At 45.0% G+C, this 21,581-nt stretch overlaps 1 protein-coding gene across 1 annotated transcript; it reads left to right on the top strand.

Moving 5' to 3' along the window:
• Positions 1 to 3,275: 3,275 nt before the first annotated feature.
• Positions 3,276 to 21,019, top strand: TICRR (TOPBP1 interacting checkpoint and replication regulator). Its single transcript, XM_033070602.2, has 22 exons — positions 3,276 to 3,943; positions 5,030 to 5,315; positions 5,895 to 6,136; positions 6,387 to 6,630; positions 7,143 to 7,278; positions 7,958 to 8,100; positions 8,809 to 9,021; positions 9,671 to 9,819; positions 10,550 to 10,644; positions 11,005 to 11,098; positions 11,266 to 11,345; positions 11,675 to 11,911; positions 12,340 to 12,436; positions 12,648 to 12,720; positions 13,395 to 13,535; positions 14,026 to 14,116; positions 14,653 to 14,714; positions 15,483 to 15,638; positions 16,376 to 16,533; positions 16,708 to 18,991; positions 20,164 to 20,268; positions 20,586 to 21,019. The coding sequence occupies exons 1-22, from the start codon at positions 3,296 to 3,298 to the stop codon at positions 20,702 to 20,704; spliced, it is 5,853 nt and encodes a 1,950-aa protein (XP_032926493.1). The 5' UTR covers positions 3,276 to 3,295; the 3' UTR covers positions 20,705 to 21,019.
• Positions 21,020 to 21,581: the final 562 nt, after the last annotated feature.

Below are 21,581 nucleotides of genomic sequence, written 5' to 3'. Positions count from 1 at the left end.
GTACCACCAGCAGCTACATTCGGTGATTACTGTGGCAAAAGAGTAACTGCAGAGCTTTTCTAATTTATGGCATCACTAAAATGGCAGGGTCTCCAGAAAAGCAGCTTGCAAAGCTCTTGTGCAGCCCCCAGAAGCAGCAGTTCTGTCCCACCTGCTGCCCCCAGCCGCTCTCCCCATGGGTGGAGGCCAGGAACAAAGGCTAATGGCTTTTCTGCTGGCCTGATAGTCTCACCTTGCTGCACTGCCTGGCGCTGCCCCTCCTTATCAACCTGCAGATCAGCACTTTGTCACTGCAGTCCCATCAGGGCTGGCATGCTCCACTGGCTGTCCATGCTGTGAGAGCCCATTAAAGGACTAGCTTCTCTGTAGCCTCCTTTTCAGGGCCAGGATAACACTGGGAAGGCTGATGGGGCTGTGCCAGCACATGTGTCTGCAGCAGTGCTGGCAGAGCACTTCCTGTGATGGGTTAGACCACCATTGCATGCACCCTACAAGGTACCCAGCTGTGTGGAAGGACACACAGGGCAGGTTTCACCATGCCTCAGTCACAAATACCAAGGTGCTTAAATAAATGTCCTGTTGGAAAGTTCAGGCTGGTGTGAGCTTGCTCCACCACAGAATTTTGCCCATCATGTCCAGCACCCATAAGAGCTGCAAGGTTTCCCCAGGAAATCACTGGGATGACACTGGAAGAAGAAGGAACATTTGCCTTTCTGCTTAAGAGATGTGGGACTGGGTCTGGCATGGCCAGATCTTAGATACCTTGGGTGAGGGCTGTACAGTACTGGTCCCAGTTGGGTCTCTCCCAGTTTCTCACTTTTATGAGCACTAAATATATTTGAAAGATGTAGAGACAAAATCTAAAGCACAGAAATCCCTCCCTCTTGCTGGAGGCCTTGGGGCAGCTTCACCCTGGCTAGGAGGGAGTGGGTGCTCCCCAGAATCAGTGATCAAAGCAGCCACTAGCAGCAGCCTTTGGGCACATGGAGTGGAGAAGGCACTGGAGAATGAGGATTTGGGGAGTCTTGGAAACCTTGATGCAGCACAACGGAGACCATGGGCATTGCCCTGTATCAAAGGTGACTTGTTGCTTGTGCAGGTCCTTGAGGAATGACCTGAAAGCAAAGCATCTGAGTCAATACAAAACAAAGCTTTTTTTAAGGCTGGCTCAGCAGAAAGGCAAACGAACTTTCCACTGGGGCAGGACAGAGTGGTGGAATGAGTGGAGATCAAATGGTTCACTTCGGTCTGGGCTTTATCCTCCCTTTCTTCAGCCCCCACCATTAAGTATCCCTCGGAGATAAATGTTGGAAACAGGACAAAACAAAGTGAGACTTTTTAAGTTAAAAAAAAGACTTATGTGGATCAAAGTGACAACCACGTGTGAGCCAAATTCACAAATGATTTTTCTTGTGCCCTCTCCTTCCTCTCAAGAAACAGCATTTACCAGCAAGTAAATGATTGTCCAGAAAGAACCCAAGGACTGCTTGAGAGGGAAGTGTCCTTGTGGAGCAGGCAGAGAGGGCAAATGTCCGTGTAAGCAGCACAAACACAGGCAGCACAAGAAGCAGAGGTATGAGCAACTCTGGCTGTCACACTGGGAAACACCATCACCTGGGCTCAGGCAACACCTCTGCTGGCTTTCTCAAGAGCTGCACAGGCTTCCAGAGAAAATACACTGTAGTGGGTAGGAAAGGAGAAGGAGTTTGAGTAGCTGGAATCATTCCTGTGTTGGATGCTGCCAGACTTTGCTGGGAAACTCCCCTTTCCCCTGGGTTTGTTTCGGGTCCCAGGTGGACTGTGATAAGGCAGGTTTTGGTCACACTCTGCTAAGTGTCCTCAGCAGACTGCTTGGACAGATGCCAGGCTGGACAATGGCAGTGACACGGTGTGGTTGGCTCTTCTTCAGGGCTCAAACAGCAGAGCAATGCCAGGCAGCAGGAGATGTCAGCCCCCAGCGAGGAGAAGGGAGCTCACAGCGCCAAGGCTGCAGGATGCCCTCTGCACTTTTCCAGGGAGACCTGATGTCCTTCTCTTGCTCTTGGTGGCAGGTTACTCCTGCCCAGCCGAGTGGATCAGCTCCTAGTTCTAGCTCATTAAACCCACTTGTGTTCAGTCAGTTTAGTGCTCACTTGTCTTTGTTGTTCTATAAATACGACTGGCTGCTGGTGACACTGGTTTGGGCTGGGGCATTCAAGCTCTGGAAGCGAGGGTGGAGCGGACACCGAATAGCTCTGCTCTGCGGGGATTCCTCTGCCGTTATCAGCGGGTAACGAGGTGTGATCACACCTCGGCCCCCTGACACCATGAGGAAAGATGTGCTTCAAACCCTGCAGAGGGGATGCTCCTGGGCAGCTGATAACAACCCAGGGTTTGTCCTCCACAAGCGTCAGACCCTGTCCAGGTGCCCTGACCTTACACCTTTTCTTAGAATGGTCAAGTTTGGAAGAGACCTTTATAATCAACATCAACAGAGCATTATCATCGTAACCCCTAAACCACATCACCCAGCGCCAGATCCTGACGCCTCTTGGACACCTCCAAGGATGGTGACTCCACCACTTCCCTGCCCAACCTATTTCAATGCCTGACCAGCCGAATAATATTTATTTTTTTAAGTATGTAATCTAAATTTGAATCTGAATTTTACCCATACGGGCCTGAGGCTGTCCCTGCTGTCCCCGAGGGAGGCTCAGGGAGGAGGATGCCGTGCGGGCAGGACCCTCCGGGCAGGCTCTGCGCGCTGCGGTGCCCGTCCCTCCTGCCCGCGGGCGGCAGCGGGGATGGGGAGGTGCCGGTGTGCGGGCAGGCGCGGACCCCTAGCGGCACTGGAGGAGCTGCCGGGTGCAGGGCGGGCAGCACCGGGCCGGTCACAGCTCAGTCCCCGGTCCCGCCTGGTGCCCGGCGAGCGCCGCCACGGCCGCCCCGCCCGGTGACGTCATACCGCACACAGTGACGTCATCGCCCCGCGCGCCCTACCGGCTTTAAATTTTAAACCAGTGGCGGCGCCCAATCGGCTCGGTCCGCGCGCTGGCCCCGCCCACTCCTCCGTCACTGCTCCCCGCCAATGGGATGGCAGCGCTGGCAGCGCGGCCGGCCAATCAGCAGCGAGCACCCCTCTCGCCGCCGCGCCACTCCGCCCTCCCGCTCCGCGTTCTCCGCCAATGGGAGAGGGAGGCGCGGGGAGTGGGCGTGGCAGGCGCTCCGCGACAGCCAATGGGAACCCGCGCTAGCCGAGGGCGCGAGCGGCCGTACCGGGCGGGCGATGGCGGCGGTGGCGTGAGGGGTCCGCGCCATGTCGTGCTCGCACAGCGCCGTGTTCCTGCTGGACACCGCCAGCCCGGCGTGCCGCGAGCGGCTTCAGCGCGGCGCCCTCCGCCTCCTCACCCTCCTGGGCTGCCGCTTCGGCCTCTCCCGCCTCCGCTGGGCCTTCCGCTTCTTCGACTCGCTCGGCGGCCGCGGCGGCGCCTCGCGGGGCGGCGGATTCCGCCCGCCGGGGCCCCGCGCCTGGGAGCGGTTCGAGGAGGAGCTGGCGGAGCGGCTCGGGGCACGGGCCCCCGCCGCCCTGCCCGGCCCCGCGCCGCGCGCTGCCCTCACGCACAGCGGGCTCAAGGAGACGCTGCTCGACTTCCAGTGGGACCGCCCGGAGATCGCGTCCCCCACCAAGCCGCCCCGCAGGAGCCGCAGGACGGGGCTGGCCGCCCCAGAGCCCCCGGAGGCGCCGCCCGAGGGCTTCGTGAACGCCGTGTTCCTGTTCTCCCCCTGCCCGCACTCGCGGAGGGAGCTCCGGCAGTTCGTGTCGGGGAACGACGCCCCCTCCTCCCTTGGAGAGCCGCCCACGGCCCAGGAGCTTGCGGAGAAACTCCTGCCCAAAAGTGTCCAGGAGTTACTTGTGGAACAGAAAATCACCCTGTTCTGGGTGGACACTGCGGACTGGGCTCAGGTAACGAGGTTAAACCGCACAGCTTTCAGCTGTGAGTGTTGCCCGACAGAGAGACACGAAACAACTAGGTTGTTTAGTGCGGTGCTTTATTGAGGGCCCTGGGGTCTGAGGACTAGTGTCCAAAGTCAGAGCCCACCATACCCCTTTTCCGACAGGTTTTTATATCCTTTACAAAGTGATTTACATACAATAGTACAATAGCATATATTCTTCAAGACAATACAGTTACGTAAATCTCATAGATATTATTTCTATAAAGTCATAAATTCTACACGCTTGTCTACTCAAAACTATAGGTTACCCCCCTTTAATCCCCCTTGCTTGTCATCCCACCACCAGAACCCTTTATCATTGATTATACATTAACCTTTATCATTTATTTATTTTACTGTGTTCTGCATGCCCTACTAGATCCTTTAATTATTTATTTTGCTGTGTTCTGCATGCCCTACTAGATCCTTTAATTATCAGTTTGTGGTTCTTAGTACATTCCCAGGGCCTGCTTGTGAACTGCTGCTTTCTAAGCCTTAGCATAACTACTGCTATTGCTATATCTACATTAGCTCTTTTCTTGTTATTTTCGGTATCATGAGCACTAGTGGGACATCTGCCACGCTGCTTCCTGGTATAAGTAATCTTTGGGTGGTAGGGAACCGTGCCAGGTTTCACTTACTGCCTCATAATCTTCAGCAAGGGACTGAAATCTGGAATGGAGTCATCCACGTGGAGGCTGAGATAGGTCTGCAGTGGAGTAGCTGCACAGTTTATTGATGGGATGTTTTGTGCTTTGACTTAGAGGGGTGTTACAACTGTTCAGAATTGCAGCTAAGCAGCCTGATAGTTGTAGATAACCAGATTTAAAAAATGGCTTGAAAATATTGGTAGCTTTTACTTCACTGGGAATAGCATTTACTTTGTTAGGTTTCTATGAAGGCTGATAAAACCACTCAGAAAGAACCGTATTTAGGTGCTATGGATATGTTTCATATGCCAGCTTTTCTGAAAAAGCACAATTTTTATTTGTTTGCATGAAAGCTCTCTCACTGCCAACCTTAACTTGAGGTCTCTCTGTTGCTTTTATTTCAGCTGATCGAATGCCCGGATCATGGTGGCTACTGGACAATGTTTGAAGTGATTTGTCAGATGGGAGGCACCATTTTGCCAGCAGAAACCTTGGTGCACTGTGTGAGTCACCCCAGGGAAGATGCTGCTCCTGGCTTCCTGGGGAACTCCAGGTTCCCAGTGCCACAGGCTGTGCCTTGGGCCACGCTTCTGCCCCTGGATGCCACTTTGAACTGTTTGTTCTCCAGGCCATCTGTGTATCGATCAGTGTTTCCCCAGCAAGAAGGAACATTGTTTCTCAGCATGACAGGTAATAAAATAAAATAAAAAAAAACATAGGTGTGTATGGTAGTAACTGATCTCTATGCAGGGTCCTTGATGAGCTTCCTTTGTGAATAGTGTTTGTAGAAGTAACTTCACATATTTAAAAGCCTAGATGTTTTTCTTTTGAAGTTCTGCTTGTGCTCTACTTCTGATATGAAAACTCTGAGCCTGTGTTTTCTGATTTAGCCTTTTCAGTTTTCCATACTCCCAGAAGTTTGGATGAAGAGCTCTTTGCTGGTTACCCCTTATAGAGGTGTACTCCCTTTTCTCATGCAATTATTCAATTTAACTAAAACAAGAACACAGTAAAAACCCCTTCCAAAGAAAGCAGATTAGCTGTAAAGCAACATGCAGTGTGCATGGGGTCTTTCTTTAGTGGTGCTTCCATGCACTCAGCTGCTTGAGAGTGTGGGAAGAAGGTCAGTTCTGTAGCACACTTACTGTAGAGTATATTCTCTGTTTAATCTTGGAACTCACTTTTTTGACATTGAAGTTATCTCTTCACCTAGATGGAGAATCCTTTTTGCTTGCTTTCTGACTTTTATTTTATCCTATGCTTGTACAGGAGGAAAGAAGCAGAAAAGCTGTGCTGTGATCCTCGTACCTCTTGCCATGAGCCAAAGACAACTACAGTGTCCAGTCAGCATCTTCCTGAAAGGAAGCTTGACAGATTGGAGCTTGGCACAGGCTGGCCGCTTCCTCACAGAGAGCTGGATACTGCAGAGCTCACAGGCTGAGCAGGGAGAATGTAACAGGTCTCTGTTTCAGCAGCTGTTGAGGAGTCTGGTGGCTGAAGGACTGCACATGGTAAATTGTCCTCTTTGCCTTAAACTGATAGCTGCTCTGAAATGAACTGTGACAAAAGGGGTGGCACTGTCAGGTTGTGAAGACAATAACAGACACTGCACTGCAAACTGCTGGTTTGAAGCAAAATTCAGAACCTTTTTTTGAGATCATGTAACTCTATAACCTGCCTGAAAGTATCTGTGCTCCTTAGGTCTCTGTATTTCTAGATAATGTAAACTCATTTTCCCTTTTTTTTTCTTCTAAAATGCAGATTGCTGAAGTATCTCTGTCTGAGACTTGGTGCCCCTGCACTGCTGTTCTGTCACCGCTTTCTGAGGATACTGCAGTTCTGACTGTGCTTGGTCCTGAGAAGATTGCTGACACTCAGGGATGCAGCCTTGAAGGAGCTGTGGTGGAAGATACTTCCCAAGACTGTGCTACTCACCTGCCAGAAATTGTGAATAGTGTGTTGAGTAAAATTGACATGTCAGTGGAAGATTCTCTGACCAGTCTGGGTAGGTGTCAGGAAATGCAAAACTGGCCATCATTTGATCATCTCCAAATATGCAGTGGAAAAAATGTAAAGTTAATGATTTTCTCCTTGAGGAGTCTCATAATTGGGACTTGTTCATCAAGTCATCTGTAGCTCAGGCCTTGTGATGTGATGCAGGAAGAAATCTGTGTGGGTGTGGCTTTGTTTTATTGACAGAGTGTTAGTTTCCATTAACTTGCAGATAAAGCACAGCTACATGTGCCTGAGAACATGCTTTTAGAAAGAGGCTTCCTAAAATGTGTCACATGGGCCATCCCTGGCCAGTAAAGCCGATGGGTGGAACTGCAGCAAGGAGGCTGCTTTTACATGTGTGTTTTGTGTTAGAGTGAATCTTCTCATCTTCTAATGTATTGGCTATGAAATTGTCTCTCCAGGATCAACCTCTGTGAACCTCTGTCTCAGGGTTTCTGAAGGCTGGGACCTTCTGCCACTTAGTTCAGCTTTTGTAATTTTTGTGTATGTGTGTGCTTACAGGAGAAGAAGCTCCAGTGCCAGAGTGGGTCCAACGGGAGCTGTCCCATACAGGGGGCTGGCATCCTTCAGTGCTAGAAGCGTGGTATCCTGCATCCAATGCTTGTGGAGCAAGCTCAGATCTGATGGAATCATTCAGGTATTTTTCTGAATGTCTCTGAGCAATAATCAAGGATTTCTGCTTCCTTTTGAGGGAGTATGGCTGTAGCATTGCTTAGAGTTCTAGAATTAAGTGCCCCTCTGCTGCTTTTATTTCTGTATTCATTTTACTGGTGGCCTGTCTCTTGGTGGGGTAATTAGATAAAATAAACTGGGAACAGGATGTTTGGGTATCAGTTTGCATGGATTAAAATCTTGGTAGTTTCAGGAATTATAAAGGTCATTTAAAATAACCTTAAGCTACTGGGAAATGACAATTTCAGCTTTTATGGGATGGTGAGATCCAGTGCAAGATACTGAAGATGTGGTTGTATTCTCACAGTTGGTGTTTATTTGGAATGAATAAGCTTGCTTTCTTCAAAGAGCTTTCTGAGTGAAACAAAAGAGCTTAATGCAGGGTAGTTTAGAAAGCACAACGCTGCTCATTTAGTTTGTACTACAGGTCTGTGCCACATCCATTGTACATTAATGTAATGCTTGTTTCCAGCATTTTGAGAGCATTTGGGTTTTCTTGAGGTACAGGTGCTAGAAGAGTTGCTAGTGTGCACTGTATTGCTGCAGACTGGAATCTAGCAAAGCCTTGTTTCTGTCCACAGGAAAGAAGGGATATGCCTCCTATTCCCACCTTTTTTTGGTAATGGTATTGTTCTTTCATATAGGCTCCTTCAGGTTCCTTGTGCTAACAGGAAGGATGATGCAGACCAATCTGAGGTGGAGCTCTCAGAAAGTCTGTCTGAGCTGTACCAGAGAAAATTCAATGAGACCTCTGCTGCAGCTGGACCAGGAAATAACAAAAAAAGACGTATGTATGCTTCTGGATTATATGAGCTTGTTGTCAATCAAGGATGATGCATGAACTCCAGAGATCTGTACTCTTAAGTAGTACCATGCTTTAGATTTTTTTTTTTTAAATTTAGGGACAGTCTCCTTTACTTATTAGTATTAGGTTTGTTCTGTAGCAGAACCCAAATTATTGTAATTCAGGGCTGTGCAGTGACTGACAAAGCTGTTAAAAGCAGCATGCAGAGCTCTGCAGTTTAATTGGCTGTTGAAACAGGGACTGCTCCAACTACTAGTAAATATTGCAACCTCTCAATTTTGTTCTAATTAGAGAAATAAAACACTTTTTTCTAGAAGAGTTTAATCATTGCATTTTTCTACACTAACTACAGTTGACTTTACCATAGCCTCATGTATCTGCAAGTCCTACTCTGTCAGCTGTTTCTATTTCTGTGACATAAGATTGCTGCCTATATATATAACTTCTGATTAAACCTATGTAAGTTCTTATGCAGAGCAGTAGGCACCTGGCTTTTTAATTAGAGAAGCAGCTGCCTGCTACACTGCCTATACATTGATTTAATGAAGAAATACCAGCCTTTTGGGTCATGTTTTCCTCTAGGAGGTTACTAAGTTCACAATAATTCAGAATTTAATGTTGTTCTCTACCTTGGATGGAGTTCCTGCCCCAGTGTTTCTGATGGTAGATCTCTCTCTCGTGGCATTGCAGGTGGTGTTCCCCGAACTCCAGTCAGGCAGAAGATGAAGACCATGCCCAGATCCCTGCAGATGCTCAATGCAGCAAGACTGAATGTGAAAGCTCAGAAGTTTCAGCCTGATGCTGTGCCACCAGCAGTGAATGAGAAGGTTCCACAGAAGCTTTCAGCAAAAAGATTGGATGAAAAGGTGGAAGGAAAGGCAAAAGCACTTAAAATATCAATTGGTGTGTGTTAAGTCCTGTTATCTTTCTGTCCTGATATGTCCTTATGGTCTCTTGATATCCTGATATAGGAGTTGTAGAGGATTTTTATGGAAGGGAAAGCAAAGGATAATAATGGAGTATTCAGTACCAAGAAGTAGATCAGTGTTTGAATTTCTGTATCTTCAGTATGGCAAAGAGTAGACATTTTTTCCCACTCCTCTGCCATTTAGTTTCTGATTCTTTACAAACTAGTGTTACAGCTGCTTCTGGGGTTAGTTTCTTGCCTTGTATCCGTCTGAAAAAAGCAATAAGGATTTACTTTTAATTTTTTTTTTTAACCAAAAGAAATAGAGGGAAGCACTCATCAAGGTATAACTGGAAATGTCCTATTTATTAATTGAGCAGAAATAATGGGCATTTCTTGACTGCTGCAGTATGAAAGTTTGCTGACCTTAAGCAAACTTGATTGATTATACGATTGATTTAGCTTATGATATGTCATAGGCCTTGACCTGGGACTGCTCTGTTAGTGTGCTGTAGTCTGGATGCATCATTGCTGGAGGAAATATTTATTATTACCTCCTCTGTTTCCTGCTTCAGCTGGGTTGAGTATTTTATCAGTGAGGTATGGTGAACATACATTTAGTTAAGGGAGACCATTTCCTTGCAGATTTCCAAACAGAGGAGGAGCTGCAGTCCCACTTGACCTCAAGCTATCAGAAGGCTGTTGCTGAGGGAATTCCCTCATCTGTGTGTGCCCAGAATATGATCATGGCCATTAAAAGGTTCTTGAAAATACCAGATGTCAAAGAGAAAGAGGTGGGTAAGAGCCTGTGGACAGGGTTGTTACTAATCTGGAAGTTAGAACTTTTACTATTTTGGACAACCTTTCCTTCATGTTCCCTCAAGTTTTACATGGAGTTGCACCATGGTCACTGACTGCTTCTATCTGCGAGCACTCAATAGTGAGAAACTGGATGCTTGTAAAATATAGGAAAATCCAGTTATCAATTTACAACTTTTCTAAGTGTTGCAAGGCATCTTTTCTTTACATTGATCTCCTTACAAATCCTAATTTCAAAGACAGTACTTTGAAAAATACATTCTTGCAAACCGTATTTTAAAGAAGGTGCATCTTTTGTTTATGCATTACATGGCAAATATAGGCCTGGCTTTGCCAGAAAAGAGAAATTTTTCAAGGTATTTCTTGCAATCTTTAGCACTATTTATAGGCTTACAATAATCTGAAACCAAAACTGGTAAACCTGTGATTAATTTAACAAAAACACCGTGAGAGACAAATCCAAAGTGGATCCAGAGTGAAGAAGACCTGAAGCTATGAGCAAAAGACCTCTGATTTCAAACTCTAATTTGTTCTGTTATAACTTTGCTACTGAAAGGAAAAATAATTCCTTTCCTTGAAAGAAAAGGAAAAAACTGAACTACTTCCAAAAGAATAGGCTGGGGAAATAACTTGGGGACAAGGGAAGAATGTGCCCTGCAGACAGGGAACAGTTTGGAAGTTCTTGCTGTCATTATGTGTCTGCAGGTGGCCTGTGTGGGAAGAGTCAGAAACCATCTCCTGAAGACCAGCAAAATGCTCAGACAACAGCATGGCTCACAGAAGGAGACCAAAGTCAGAGAGTATGAGACACTGTATTTACTTCAGCTTCTGAGATACTGTGGAGTTGGTTAGCAGTTTTTAATGGTGGCTTTTTTGTACAACTGGAAAAGTATTGACGTGGGGCAAATATTTCAAGGGGACTCTGTGGTTGCAGTAAAACCATTTCATTAAATGCAAACATACCCGTGCTGTGTGTGATAAGCACTGCAGCCTGTATCTGGAATGAGCCATCTCCCTTGCCACCAAAATTAAATGCTAACTAAATTTTGCTGTCAAAAGGAACCACTTCCCTTCCCATTGCTTGTTTGAGCACACCTTTTGCAGTAAATCTGCTGTTTCCCTTGGAAAAAGAGGTGGTGGATAATTGCTTGTTTTCTTAGGTGCCGACTTCAGGTATTTTTGCGCCTTGAGTTGTGCCTGCAGTGCCCTTCGCTGCAAAGCAACGCTGAGGAAATGGAGCAGCTCTTAGAAGAGGCAAGTAAAGTATAAACCAGGTTGTGTTCCTGCATGGCACTAGAAATGCACACCTGGAACCTGCTTTCCCTTTGATTTTACACTAACACTTTATATTCCGTACTAAAATATCTGCTGCTGCAGCTGTCACACCTTAATCCATTTTGCCACCTGACTTTCCCTTCCAGGTGACAGATATGCTGCGCATTTTGTGTCTGACTGAAGACCCAGCCTATCTTACAAAGTTCCTAGAGGAAATATTAGAATTGTAAGTTATTTAGCATGACTTATGTGTTGCTGGGGACTATGGTTTGGGTCAAATGTTGTCTGTGAGTAGATAGCAATCAGCAGCTTTGATTTACTGCATCTTTGTAATTCTCAGAAATTTAGATGTGTTCTCTTTATTATGTTTATATTTTGGTTAAAGAAAAAGTAGCTGGTAAGCAAGTAAACTAATTAAAAAACCCATATTATGATATTCAGTTTGTTGTTTTTAAATTGGCATGTAAGATTAAGGATTTAGTTTACACCTTGGCTTTGAAATACCAACAGTTTTGAGGAGGGGTTTATTTCATGTGGTTTTCTCTGATGCTCCAGGTATATGAATTCTATACCAAAGACCCTTGGAGATATTTATTATGGTCTGGGTACACAAATACCTCCGAAGCTGGCATCAGTTCTGCCTTCAGACTTCTTCAGTGATGACTCCATGACTCTGGATAGCAAATCTCCAGGCCTTCCTCCCTCTTTATCATCCATCTTAACTCCCAGTGCTGTTTGCAGTGAGAGTGATCAGCTGGAGGAGCTGCGCACCAGATCTGCCAAAAAGAGAAGGTAGTAACTCCAAACAGGAGACAGCTTTTTGTTTACTATAAAAAGCACAGTCTTTGTTCTGTATTTGTATCTTATGCAAAAGTAGATTTCAGGAGCATCTTCCATGAGAGGAAAAGCATATTATGCTGTGCAGTAGCTGATCTATGTTGTTAAAGTTAGAAGTGTTTTACTGGAGATCTCTCTGCTGGGGATTCTGTGTTCATATTAGCAAATAGTGAATGAATTCCAATACCAACTGAGGAATTGCTTTTCATATTGCAAATCATATCCCAGTAGTAAGTGTAGTAAGTGAGGTATCAATGTAGTTTGCAATTTGAATTTAGGTAAACGCTTTCTATCTCTTGAGTCATACCTAAGTTTAATTGTCAGTAGGTTGATAACTGTGCTTTTGATCTTAATTTAACTTAATTTTTATGTATTTTCTAAAGGAATAATGTGTTAGCCAGACACAGGAGCATGACAGAAGCACCACAGAACTTGCGTCAAATTGAGGTTCCCAAGGTAGCCAAGAACCCCATCAAAAAGGTAAAATTCTTCCAGAAGGATTGTCTGTGAGTTGTGATGCTTGACTGCAAAAACTCTTGCTCTGTATTCTCTTAGTAAGTGTGCCATGTACAGAGATCACATTCTTTCCAAGGAGAAATTGAAATAATGTGTGGTTCAGAGCTTACAGTGAATATTCATACTTACACATAACATTGCACTGCTGCTGAGGCTGATTTGTCATTTGTTTCAGGAGAACTCACGTTCTTACCTTGCCACTGAGAAGTCCCAGCAGATGCCTGTGCTTCAGAAAGAGACAGTGCAAGGTATATTGACTTGTCTTGTTCATGGAAAGGTGCATCTTCAGCACATGTTGTCCCTGTAAATTTTACTGAGCCATGATGAAACTATGCTGAGGCATGCTGGAAATCTGAAGGAACTTCTGCTGAGTTGTGCAAAAACTTTCAGGGGAAAAAAAATCGCAGTATTCTCTGTACTCGTACACAGAAAACTTAAATTTCGTGTCCTCAAAAGAAAACCTTGACTCCTGAAATTATTTCCATCTTCTCTGTCCTGAAAAGAAAATGGGGACAAGAATGAACTATATCTGAAAATAGGATATATCCCCACAAATACTTCATAAAAATAAATCTCACGTGTGTTCTCTGAACCAACATGTGCTTTGATATTTTGTAGTGCACCTGATGTTCCACATGGGACACTGACTGTATGCTTTTCTGCCATGGCATCTGGTTGTAGCTTGTTGTTGGAATCATGTAAATAATACAAGCTCAGAAGAGAAGGTTGGAATGGATTTAGAGGAGGACATGTTCCAGTAGCAGAAAGAACAACTTTTCAAAGCTTTTTAGCCTCTAAAAAGTTGTCTTTCCATGCTGGTATATTGTTTTATCCCTAGTGACCTGACAAAATTGCCTTTGTATTTTTTTTTCTTCTACTTTTCCTTGTAATCTGATCTTGTCTTGCTTTTCTTGCCTCACAGAGGTTACAAAGGTAAGGAGGAATCTCTTCAATGAAGAGATAGTTTCACCATCAAAAAGGTCGCTGAAAAAGATGCTTAGAAGCCAGTCAGTATCTGCTGTGGAAGGCCTGAAAAACAAATGCACCAGTGAGGGCAACAAAGGTAGGGTATGACTTGTACATGTAGGATTGTTGTGGAAGAGCTTTTGTTAAAACTCCTGTTTTTGCATTCTCAGTTCTGTGAAGCAATTATGATCTGTTTTTAATAAAGAATAAAAGGAAGTCATTGCTGTGGTGTTTGTAGGGTGAATAATGATGGTATTGAAGCTGAAACCTGTCTTTACTGAACTCTTTACATCTCATAAAGAAAATTAAAGTTGAAAATGCTTGGTTGAGAAAGGATCTGTGAAATAAAGACAAAGAATGAAATTATCTCAGTAGGTTAACTATGTCTGACATGGTACTACTAATATTGAGAGAGTGGGAGGGAGGTGTAGACACTGGACTGAAATAATGATAGCTTGTGAGTGCTGGGAGACAGCACAGATATTCTATATTGACTGTCAAGCTTAAGCCTGTACAAAACTGTATTTATTTATTTGTTCCAGGTGCTTTATAATTGTGTGATGTTACAGCTCTTGCATTATTTTTAGATCATCGCAAGTTATTGACCAAGAGAGTTGCAGAAACACCAATACACAAGCAGGTGTCCAGGAGACTCCTACACAAGCAGATCAAAGGCCGGTGAGTTCTTTCTGAATTTCTTCAGTAAGTATTGGCTATCTAATTAATGGATGCCTAATTAATGGTTATGAGCAGAATTACCAGGTATCGTTGTGGGTAAGAAGATCTTCACTTGAGGCAGTAAGAGAACCAGTGGAGGGTAAATGCCATTGCTTAAGTGGGGGGAAATACTGCTTGTTTCATCATGTAAGCCAAGCTGCTTTGATTCCTGCAGCTAATGTCTGTTTAGGTTCAGTTGCTGATTCAAGGGCTTCTGAAGAAAAGGCTCCTGCTATATTTTGTGGACTCCAGGCTGAATTGTAGCATTTTTTTTCAGGTAGAACTGTTACCTGTGCATCTGGGGAGCTACCCATACTTAATTACATGTCAATAGGAGGCAAAGAGCTCACTAATTGTTCACTTAGAGTAGCCACAAAGCAATATATTGGTGTAGAATATAACAGTCTTTGTTCTCTATTGCTTTTCAGTCTCTGGCAAGTTCTGTTCCTGTAAATGTGCTCAGTATACTAAGCCCAAAATGTCTGGTTTTTTTCAAGGTCTTCTGATCCAGGTTGTGATGCTGGTATTGTAGAAGAATCTCCAGAGAAGGCCATATATGGTAAGCACTGATTTTTCATTGAAGGTGGTTTGGCTGTGTTGTAGCTTGTGAGATGAGTATGCTTTGATTTGGCTAATTCATGAGAAGTCAGTCCAGAAGTGTTGTACTGTTCTGTTCTGTTCTGACAGAACCACTTGCTGCTCCCTCCTTTAACCACCCTGTACAGTAGAGGCTGAGAAAGACGGGTAGATAGTAAGTCTTTTAAATGAAAAAATGTGAAGAACTTGAAGGGTGAACAAGATTCTGAGCTGCTACAATTACTGTCAAACCAGCACATGCTTATTTTTAATGTAACTTCACCATGTTGTGCTGTGACCCTGCTCTGATTTCTGCTGTAACAGACACCTGGCTCTGAGAAGTGTCTCTTATGCTGGCTACTGCTGTTCCTTTTCCCTGGAAGGGAAGAAAAAAACAGCAAGTCTGAGCAAGCAGGGAAATGAAATTGCTAGGGAAAAGACAAGAGCATTAACCCATCTTTTAATTTGGATGTAACTTGCCTTGATCATGGCTTTTCCCAGCATTCCTTTCCATATAATTGCTAAAGAGGAATGAGAGTAATCATGAGTTAGAGGAGGGGAGATTTGTATGCATAAATATTCCAAATTCTTGAGAAAACGGAACCTTTTCTTTACTGCTTGCCTTCCTGGGTGAGATAGGTATCTGTAGAGAAGTTTCTTCTGAGAGTATGTTCCTTGCAGCTGTGAGCTGTTCCTGATGATGTGCCCATTGCTGAAGGCTCAGTCTCCAATGTCCCTCCTTGCTTTTCAGAAGCAGGTTTGAGGAGAAGCCCACGCATCAAACAGCTGTCTTTGAACAGGACCTGCTCTGGTGCTTTCTATTCCACTACACAGCCCAGCTCAAAAAATTCACAGCACCTCCACCAGGGACAAGAAAAGGAGAGCTGTAGACTACAGGATGTAGAAGGTACTGAGTGGGATTTGGGCAGACTGATACTGCTGATCTGAAAAGCTGACATGGATAGCTCTGAGTTTGATTTGATTTGGCTCTACAAGAGACTGTAAGAAGCTAAGAGCTGTCATGTAATATCTTCCATAGACAGAAATTCATCCTCACTAATTATTTTTTAATTGGTAATCTGAATTTTGAGGAGGGTAAGGCAGCTATTTCTATGATGAATTCACTGCCAACTTAACAAACCAGTCAGGCCCATCTAACAGAATACCACTGATTGTCAGTCTGCATTCCTTAAATGCAGTGAAATCCTTGTAGAATATGGGACAGAAATCCTATAGCTTACTTTCAGTCTACTGTGTGGCAGCATAAAGCAATGACTGATGGGATCTTCTTTGCAGGCTTTCTCAGTAGGATTATCAGCTAAAAATGGTGACACTTAGTTCTTTATATTCTACTTATTAGAATCCTTAGTCATGAACCAGAGCTATCTAAAGCTACAAGCTATAAATAGAATAAGAGGCTGAGATACTTTATATCTTTTTTTACCTTTGGAACACTTTCTACAGATGGATATTAATTTCATAATGGGAAATAACAATAATTCTGGTGAAGCTTTAACATTTGGTTAAAAAAGAACATGCCAGGGATATGAGCTTTTTACACTACTTTTCCACACATCTGACATGATTCAGACAATTGTGGCATGTTACTTGGTATTAGTTAAATTGTACTGTTCCATTTTATAGGCCTTAAGCAGAATTCAGAGAGCCCCCCTGTCCAGACTCCCAAGAGGTTTTTCTTTGGTGCAGTCATTGACATGTGTAGTCCTGCAGTGAAGCATTCACCTGGGAGGAGGAGAACAAGAAAAGATTCCTTACACTTAGAGGAGCTTCCCTCATGTCAGGTAGAAACAGTTACCTCCCTTTCTCTTTTTTCCCATCCTCATTTTCTCCTCCATTCATCTTAAATTTAGTGTATGTTAAGTCTCATCCAATGGGTTTTTTATGTTTCAAATCCTGGGAAGTAAATATAAAGATGGATAGATAATACTTTTTAATTTATTATTTTTCCCCTGCAGACTCCTAGAAAAGCACCTCATAAATTTGCCCAGAAGCCACTAAATTCTGCCAGTAAGCCAAGGAGATCGCCTCGCATTGTCCACAGGACGCCACAGAAGCTGGAGAAGACACCTGGCAAAAGTCCAGCAGCTAAGCAGACTGTAGCTAAATGTTTGGGAAAGTACTTTTCTCATTCTGCACAAAGGGTCAAGTCTCCATCTGCACCAGCTGACAGCAAGAGGGTTCACTTACAGCATGTAAGTCCTGAGGACTGTCGTGCAGCAACACTTTCCTCTCCTTTCAAAGAACCTGTCTTGCAAACACCAAAACGTGAAGGGTTCACAGGGCTCAATGCCTCTGTATTGCCTCCAACAGATTCAAATCCAACTGCTTCTTCTTCCCCCTCTGCCAGCCAAGAAAGGTGTTTTACAGAAGTTCGGACTCCAAGGCGTTCCTTGAGATCCCTCTCCAAGTTAGCATCTCCAGTTAGTGCTCGGAGGCAGATCCTCACAAAGGAAATTCAGGTGCAGTCAGATCAGTTGTCTGAAGCACCTAAAAGGACACCCAGGAAACTTAAGGATCCAGGTTCAAAGTTATGTACCAGTCCACTGAGTACAGAAATACCTCAGCTTGCTGTGAGGCCAGAGCCTCTCTGCAGTTCTCCACTTTGTGAAAGTTCCACAAACACAAGCTGCTCTGCTTCCCACGTGCAGGCTGGGAAGTCTGACTGGGAGCCTGGTGCATCCAAACCATCTCCTGAAAAGACTCCAGATATTACTGGCACTTCCCTGAGGTCTCAGTTTCACACATCCAAGCAGGCCAAATGTGAACCAGGTTCTAGAGGAGAGAGCTTCACATGTGCAACACTTAAAGAGAATGAGGACAGTCATCGGGATAGTGGTGGTAACTGTTCTGTAGAAAGCCTTCAGCTTCATCAGTCCCAAGTTACTGAAAAGACTTCTGTATTGGAGAAAAATAAACAGATGGATAGAGTGTCTCAAAAGTCTCCTTCAAGGGAGGACTTGGAAAACTTGGAAAAGCATTTGTCTCCAAAGCCTTTTGCTGGAGGGCAGGAACATGCACAGAATGCTGAGAGAGACTGTGAGCCATCAGTTAAGGGGGAGAACTGCGGTGCAAACACCTGTGAGTCCTTCTTAAGTGATTTGCAAACAACTAGTGATGACTTGGAAGCGAGAACTCTGCTGAGGGAAGAATATATGGGACTGAAAGCTCCAAATCTCAAGAGACGCTCCAGATGTGCCCTGAAAACGTCGCCTCCCATGCCGAAGTCTCCTCCTGCCTATTCCCTGCGCTCCACTGCAGACAGGAGGCAGCGGGAGGCTGCAGCTCGCATGGCAGAGCCACAGTCTGTAGCCAAGTTCTCCACTCCTGAGAGTCGTGGCAAACTTCCTTCTGCCAGCTCACCGACGTACGAAGTGGAAATGGAAATGCAAGCTTCAGGTCTGCCCAAGCTTCGCATTAAGAAAATTGGCTCTTGCTCATCTTTGGAAGTTCAACCTGAAGCAAGTGCCAGCAAACCCAGGGGAGGAGAAAGCCCCTTCAGTGATTTTGCTATGACCTGGTGCAGCAAGCACCCAGGAAAACTAGCAGCTGCCTGTGTTTCTCCATCCTGCTGCCGTTCTTTCCATAGTACCCCTGGGAAAGGTGCAGGACAGACCCTCATATGCCAGTCGTACACCCCAACCAGCTGTGCCTCTACTGTCACCTCCCCGTTCCCACTGGAAGCAGGAGCTCTCCGGACACCTTCCCCAAAGCAGAAGGGAAAGAGCACTCCTGATGCCATCAAGGACTGGCCTCGGAGGAAGAGGGCAGCAGGCAGCACTGCTAATGTGAGCTGTGGCCGGAGCGAGAGGAGCGCTGATGAACGGACACGGGTGTCAGCAGGCAGAGAGAGAACGATGAGGATCTCAGAACACTGCAGCACCAAAGTAACAAATACTCTTGGGGAATTTGAACTAGAAGGGATTTGCAGGCTGCAGGATCAGGCATCTCCTGGTGACTCTGAACCAAGGGCTGATGAGGACTCTGCCATGGGGACTTTTGGCTTGAAATCTCGGAAGCGAGTCTTTACTTTGCTATCACCAGAAAAGGAGGAGAATCACAGTGCCAAGAGATCGTGTGCTGATAGGGGCAGCTTGGATCTCACTGGCTTATCCACAGGTGAAGGCAACAGAAGTAAATCAAGGACTGACTCTGTACTTCCTGAGAAACAAGGAGTGTGCACTCTCAAAACACTGGAGCAGCACAGTTGTCTAGGGGATGATGAAGTCTTCCTTTTGTCAGGTAATTAAATGGCATGAAAGACACTCCATTTAAATTCAGATGTGGTTAAAAATGGAGGTTAGACTAAAACAAGAACACAATTGTTTTCTGTGTAATTATCTGAGAGAGAGTGAGGTGAAAGGGGAGTGGCTTGTAGATGAGATGAAGATAATTATGTGGAGAGGCAGACTGGATATGAGGAGTATTAATGATGGAAGAGAGAGCAGAGAAATATGAAAGAGCAGGAGGCTGGAGGAACTAAAAGCAAAATGTGAGAACTTGAGGAGAGAGGATTCCAGTTGCATCCAGCTGGTGATTTGTTCAGGTTTGTGTTGATGCCACTGGCTGTTTCTGCCCAGCATCCAACTCTGAAGCAAAAGATCTTAAGTGTAAAGCTTGGCTGCTTCAGACTGGAGTCTTGGTGGGGTTAGTCCTGTGGATGTTGGTGTTTATTGGTGCTCCAGTTGTCTCTGCCTGTGGTGGTGGCCTCTTGAAAATGCTACCAGGAATGATTCCTTTGCTAGAAATAATGCATCAGTAGATGTATAGGTCTGAACTGCCTCTGCTTTTGTTGTGGGTACAGACACTTCAGCTAACCTTGGTGAAACAGGCTGTTCAGCTCTGTACACAAGGCCTTGAGAATTTCAAATACTTAATCCAGTATTGTTGTAGAAATTACAGGGAGCTGTGGCAGGTGTTGTTCTGTAGACATTGCACTAAGCTTTGGTGTCTGTTTTCTCTTGCAAGGAAAGATTTGTTTACAGAGGCAGTGTCTTACTCAGCATTATCATAGAAAAAAGGCTAAACCTTGAAGCAACATTAATCCATATTCAGGACATGAAATAATAGTGGTGCTTAGCCTGTAAGAGACTTTCTGTACCTACAGACCTTGTATTTATTTCCAGATCATTGTGGCTGTAACAGTTTTCTTCCAGGAAATGTGAATTACCATGTTAAATACAAGTGAAGTGATTTTCTGCTAAACCAGCTAAGAAAATTAAATGTGCTAAGAGCTGATTCCAGACTGCCATTTACCTTTCTCAAATGCTAAAACACTACTGTGACAGCCTAGAGTTTGTTTCAGATAAAGTATCACACTAATGTCAGTTTTGAGGTAGCACAAACTCTGTGTGTGAGACTTAACATTTGAGTTGCTGAGTGTTTTTGCTGCAGTATCTCCCTGTTCTTCTCAGGCTCCACTCCACCCTTGAAGAGTGGACTTTCTGCCAGCAGCCTTGTAGCCCTGACCCAGTCTCCACTGCTGTCCCCACCGCCAGTGCGGAGAAGACGTGTTCAAGGTAAGCACAGGAGAGGAAAGGCTGGGCTCTCTGCTGGCCTCCAGCTAATAACAACAACATCATGCTGTGCTGGGGGTTGAAAAGAAAACCTGTGACTGTATCTGACACTACTGTGTTCAATGTCTCAATCTCACATGCTTTCAAGAAACTTGGCCTGAACTGGGAAGTTTGGGAGGAAAGGTAGCAATGAAGAGAGGGCAGCTACATGGGAAGTGCAACTTCCAGTTCTTGTTGTCTCCATTTGGTATTTGGCTTCTTGAAATCACCAGTGAATTCTGCTAGATTGTGGCTTTCATGTTTTCTTTCTGTTTTTGTAGAAGAGGAGTCTGATGCTGTCCAAATTACTGCCAACCAGGAGCTGTCTCCATACCACATCATGGTTTCCAGGAGGCATCGCCTTAGCAGGACTTACTCAAGGAAAAAGCTGCTCAGCTGAAGTTTGGAGCCAGGCCAGCATGGGAAATTTTGTATTATCCCAGCTGTACAGCACACCTTTTAACAAAGACTGGAGTTTGGTGCTGAACTGGAGCTGCCTTGTGTTGGTGGGAGACTGGATGCAAGCACATGGCAATGGAAATAAGGACCACTCTAAAAATTTATGGTTTCTTCCATCCATTCAAAGCCTAGCCTGGTCTTTCTGCTAGTGGAAGCTTAGAGTGAGTTCTGCAGTGAAGGTCCAATTCTTCCAGGTCAAGAGGGAGAATTGCCACTTTTCTACAGCTTTCTTGTAAAATAAACTGATGAATTTTCATTGTGTCCTTTAATCCAAAATCTGGCTTTGGCTTGAGGGATGGGGGCTGCAGGAAGGATGCTGGAGGCGAATGGGTACAGAACAAGCTGCCTGCTCCTGCTGTGTCTTGTCCTGATACTAAATGGATCCCTCTGTTAATTGCATCCAGTTTGCCACAGCTTAGTGGGAAAATAACAAGCAGATTAATTAATTAGCCAAATGCCAAGAGTACAGAAAAGAAGAAATATAATTTAACTGGGAACATCTTTGTAGTTCATGAATGGTTTGGTGTATCCGCTCCTGGCTACTGCTGGATAAGCAGATGCTGATGGAATGACTTCATTGTCCTTTTCTGCAAACTTGCAGTGAGCCAGAGAGAATTGGCTGGGGAAGTGCCCTTGAGAAGTGAAACTTGGAATAACTGAAGATGAGTTTCAAGACTACTCCTAACCAAACTGAGTCATGGATTAAATAGTGATTTAGTTTCCTGTGATACATTCGTGTTCTAACCTCAGGAGGAGATCAGGATCTGTGGTTCAGTGCCTGAGCTGTAGCCTACAAATTGTGCATAGGATTGGAAGGG

Source organism: Catharus ustulatus, chromosome 12 (genome assembly GCF_009819885.2).
Source record: "Catharus ustulatus isolate bCatUst1 chromosome 12, bCatUst1.pri.v2, whole genome shotgun sequence".
Classification (NCBI taxonomy): Eukaryota; Metazoa; Chordata; class Aves; order Passeriformes; family Turdidae; genus Catharus; species Catharus ustulatus.
This window is presented reverse-complemented; position numbering and strand designations above follow the sequence as displayed.

What these genes read in the sequence shown, in the direction of transcription:
- TICRR (XM_033070602.2), top strand. Translation starts at nt 3,296, where the DNA reads ATGTCGTGCTCGCACAGCGCCGTGTTCCTGCTGGACACCGCCAGCCCG. An exon ending in TGGCTGAAGGACTGCACATG is followed by an intron (nt 6,137 to 6,386) that starts GTAAATTGTCCT and finishes TCTAAAATGCAG; the next exon opens with ATTGCTGAAGTATCTCTGTC. An exon ending in AGATCTGCCAAAAAGAGAAG is followed by an intron (nt 11,912 to 12,339) that starts GTAGTAACTCCA and finishes TATTTTCTAAAG; the next exon opens with GAATAATGTGTTAGCCAGAC.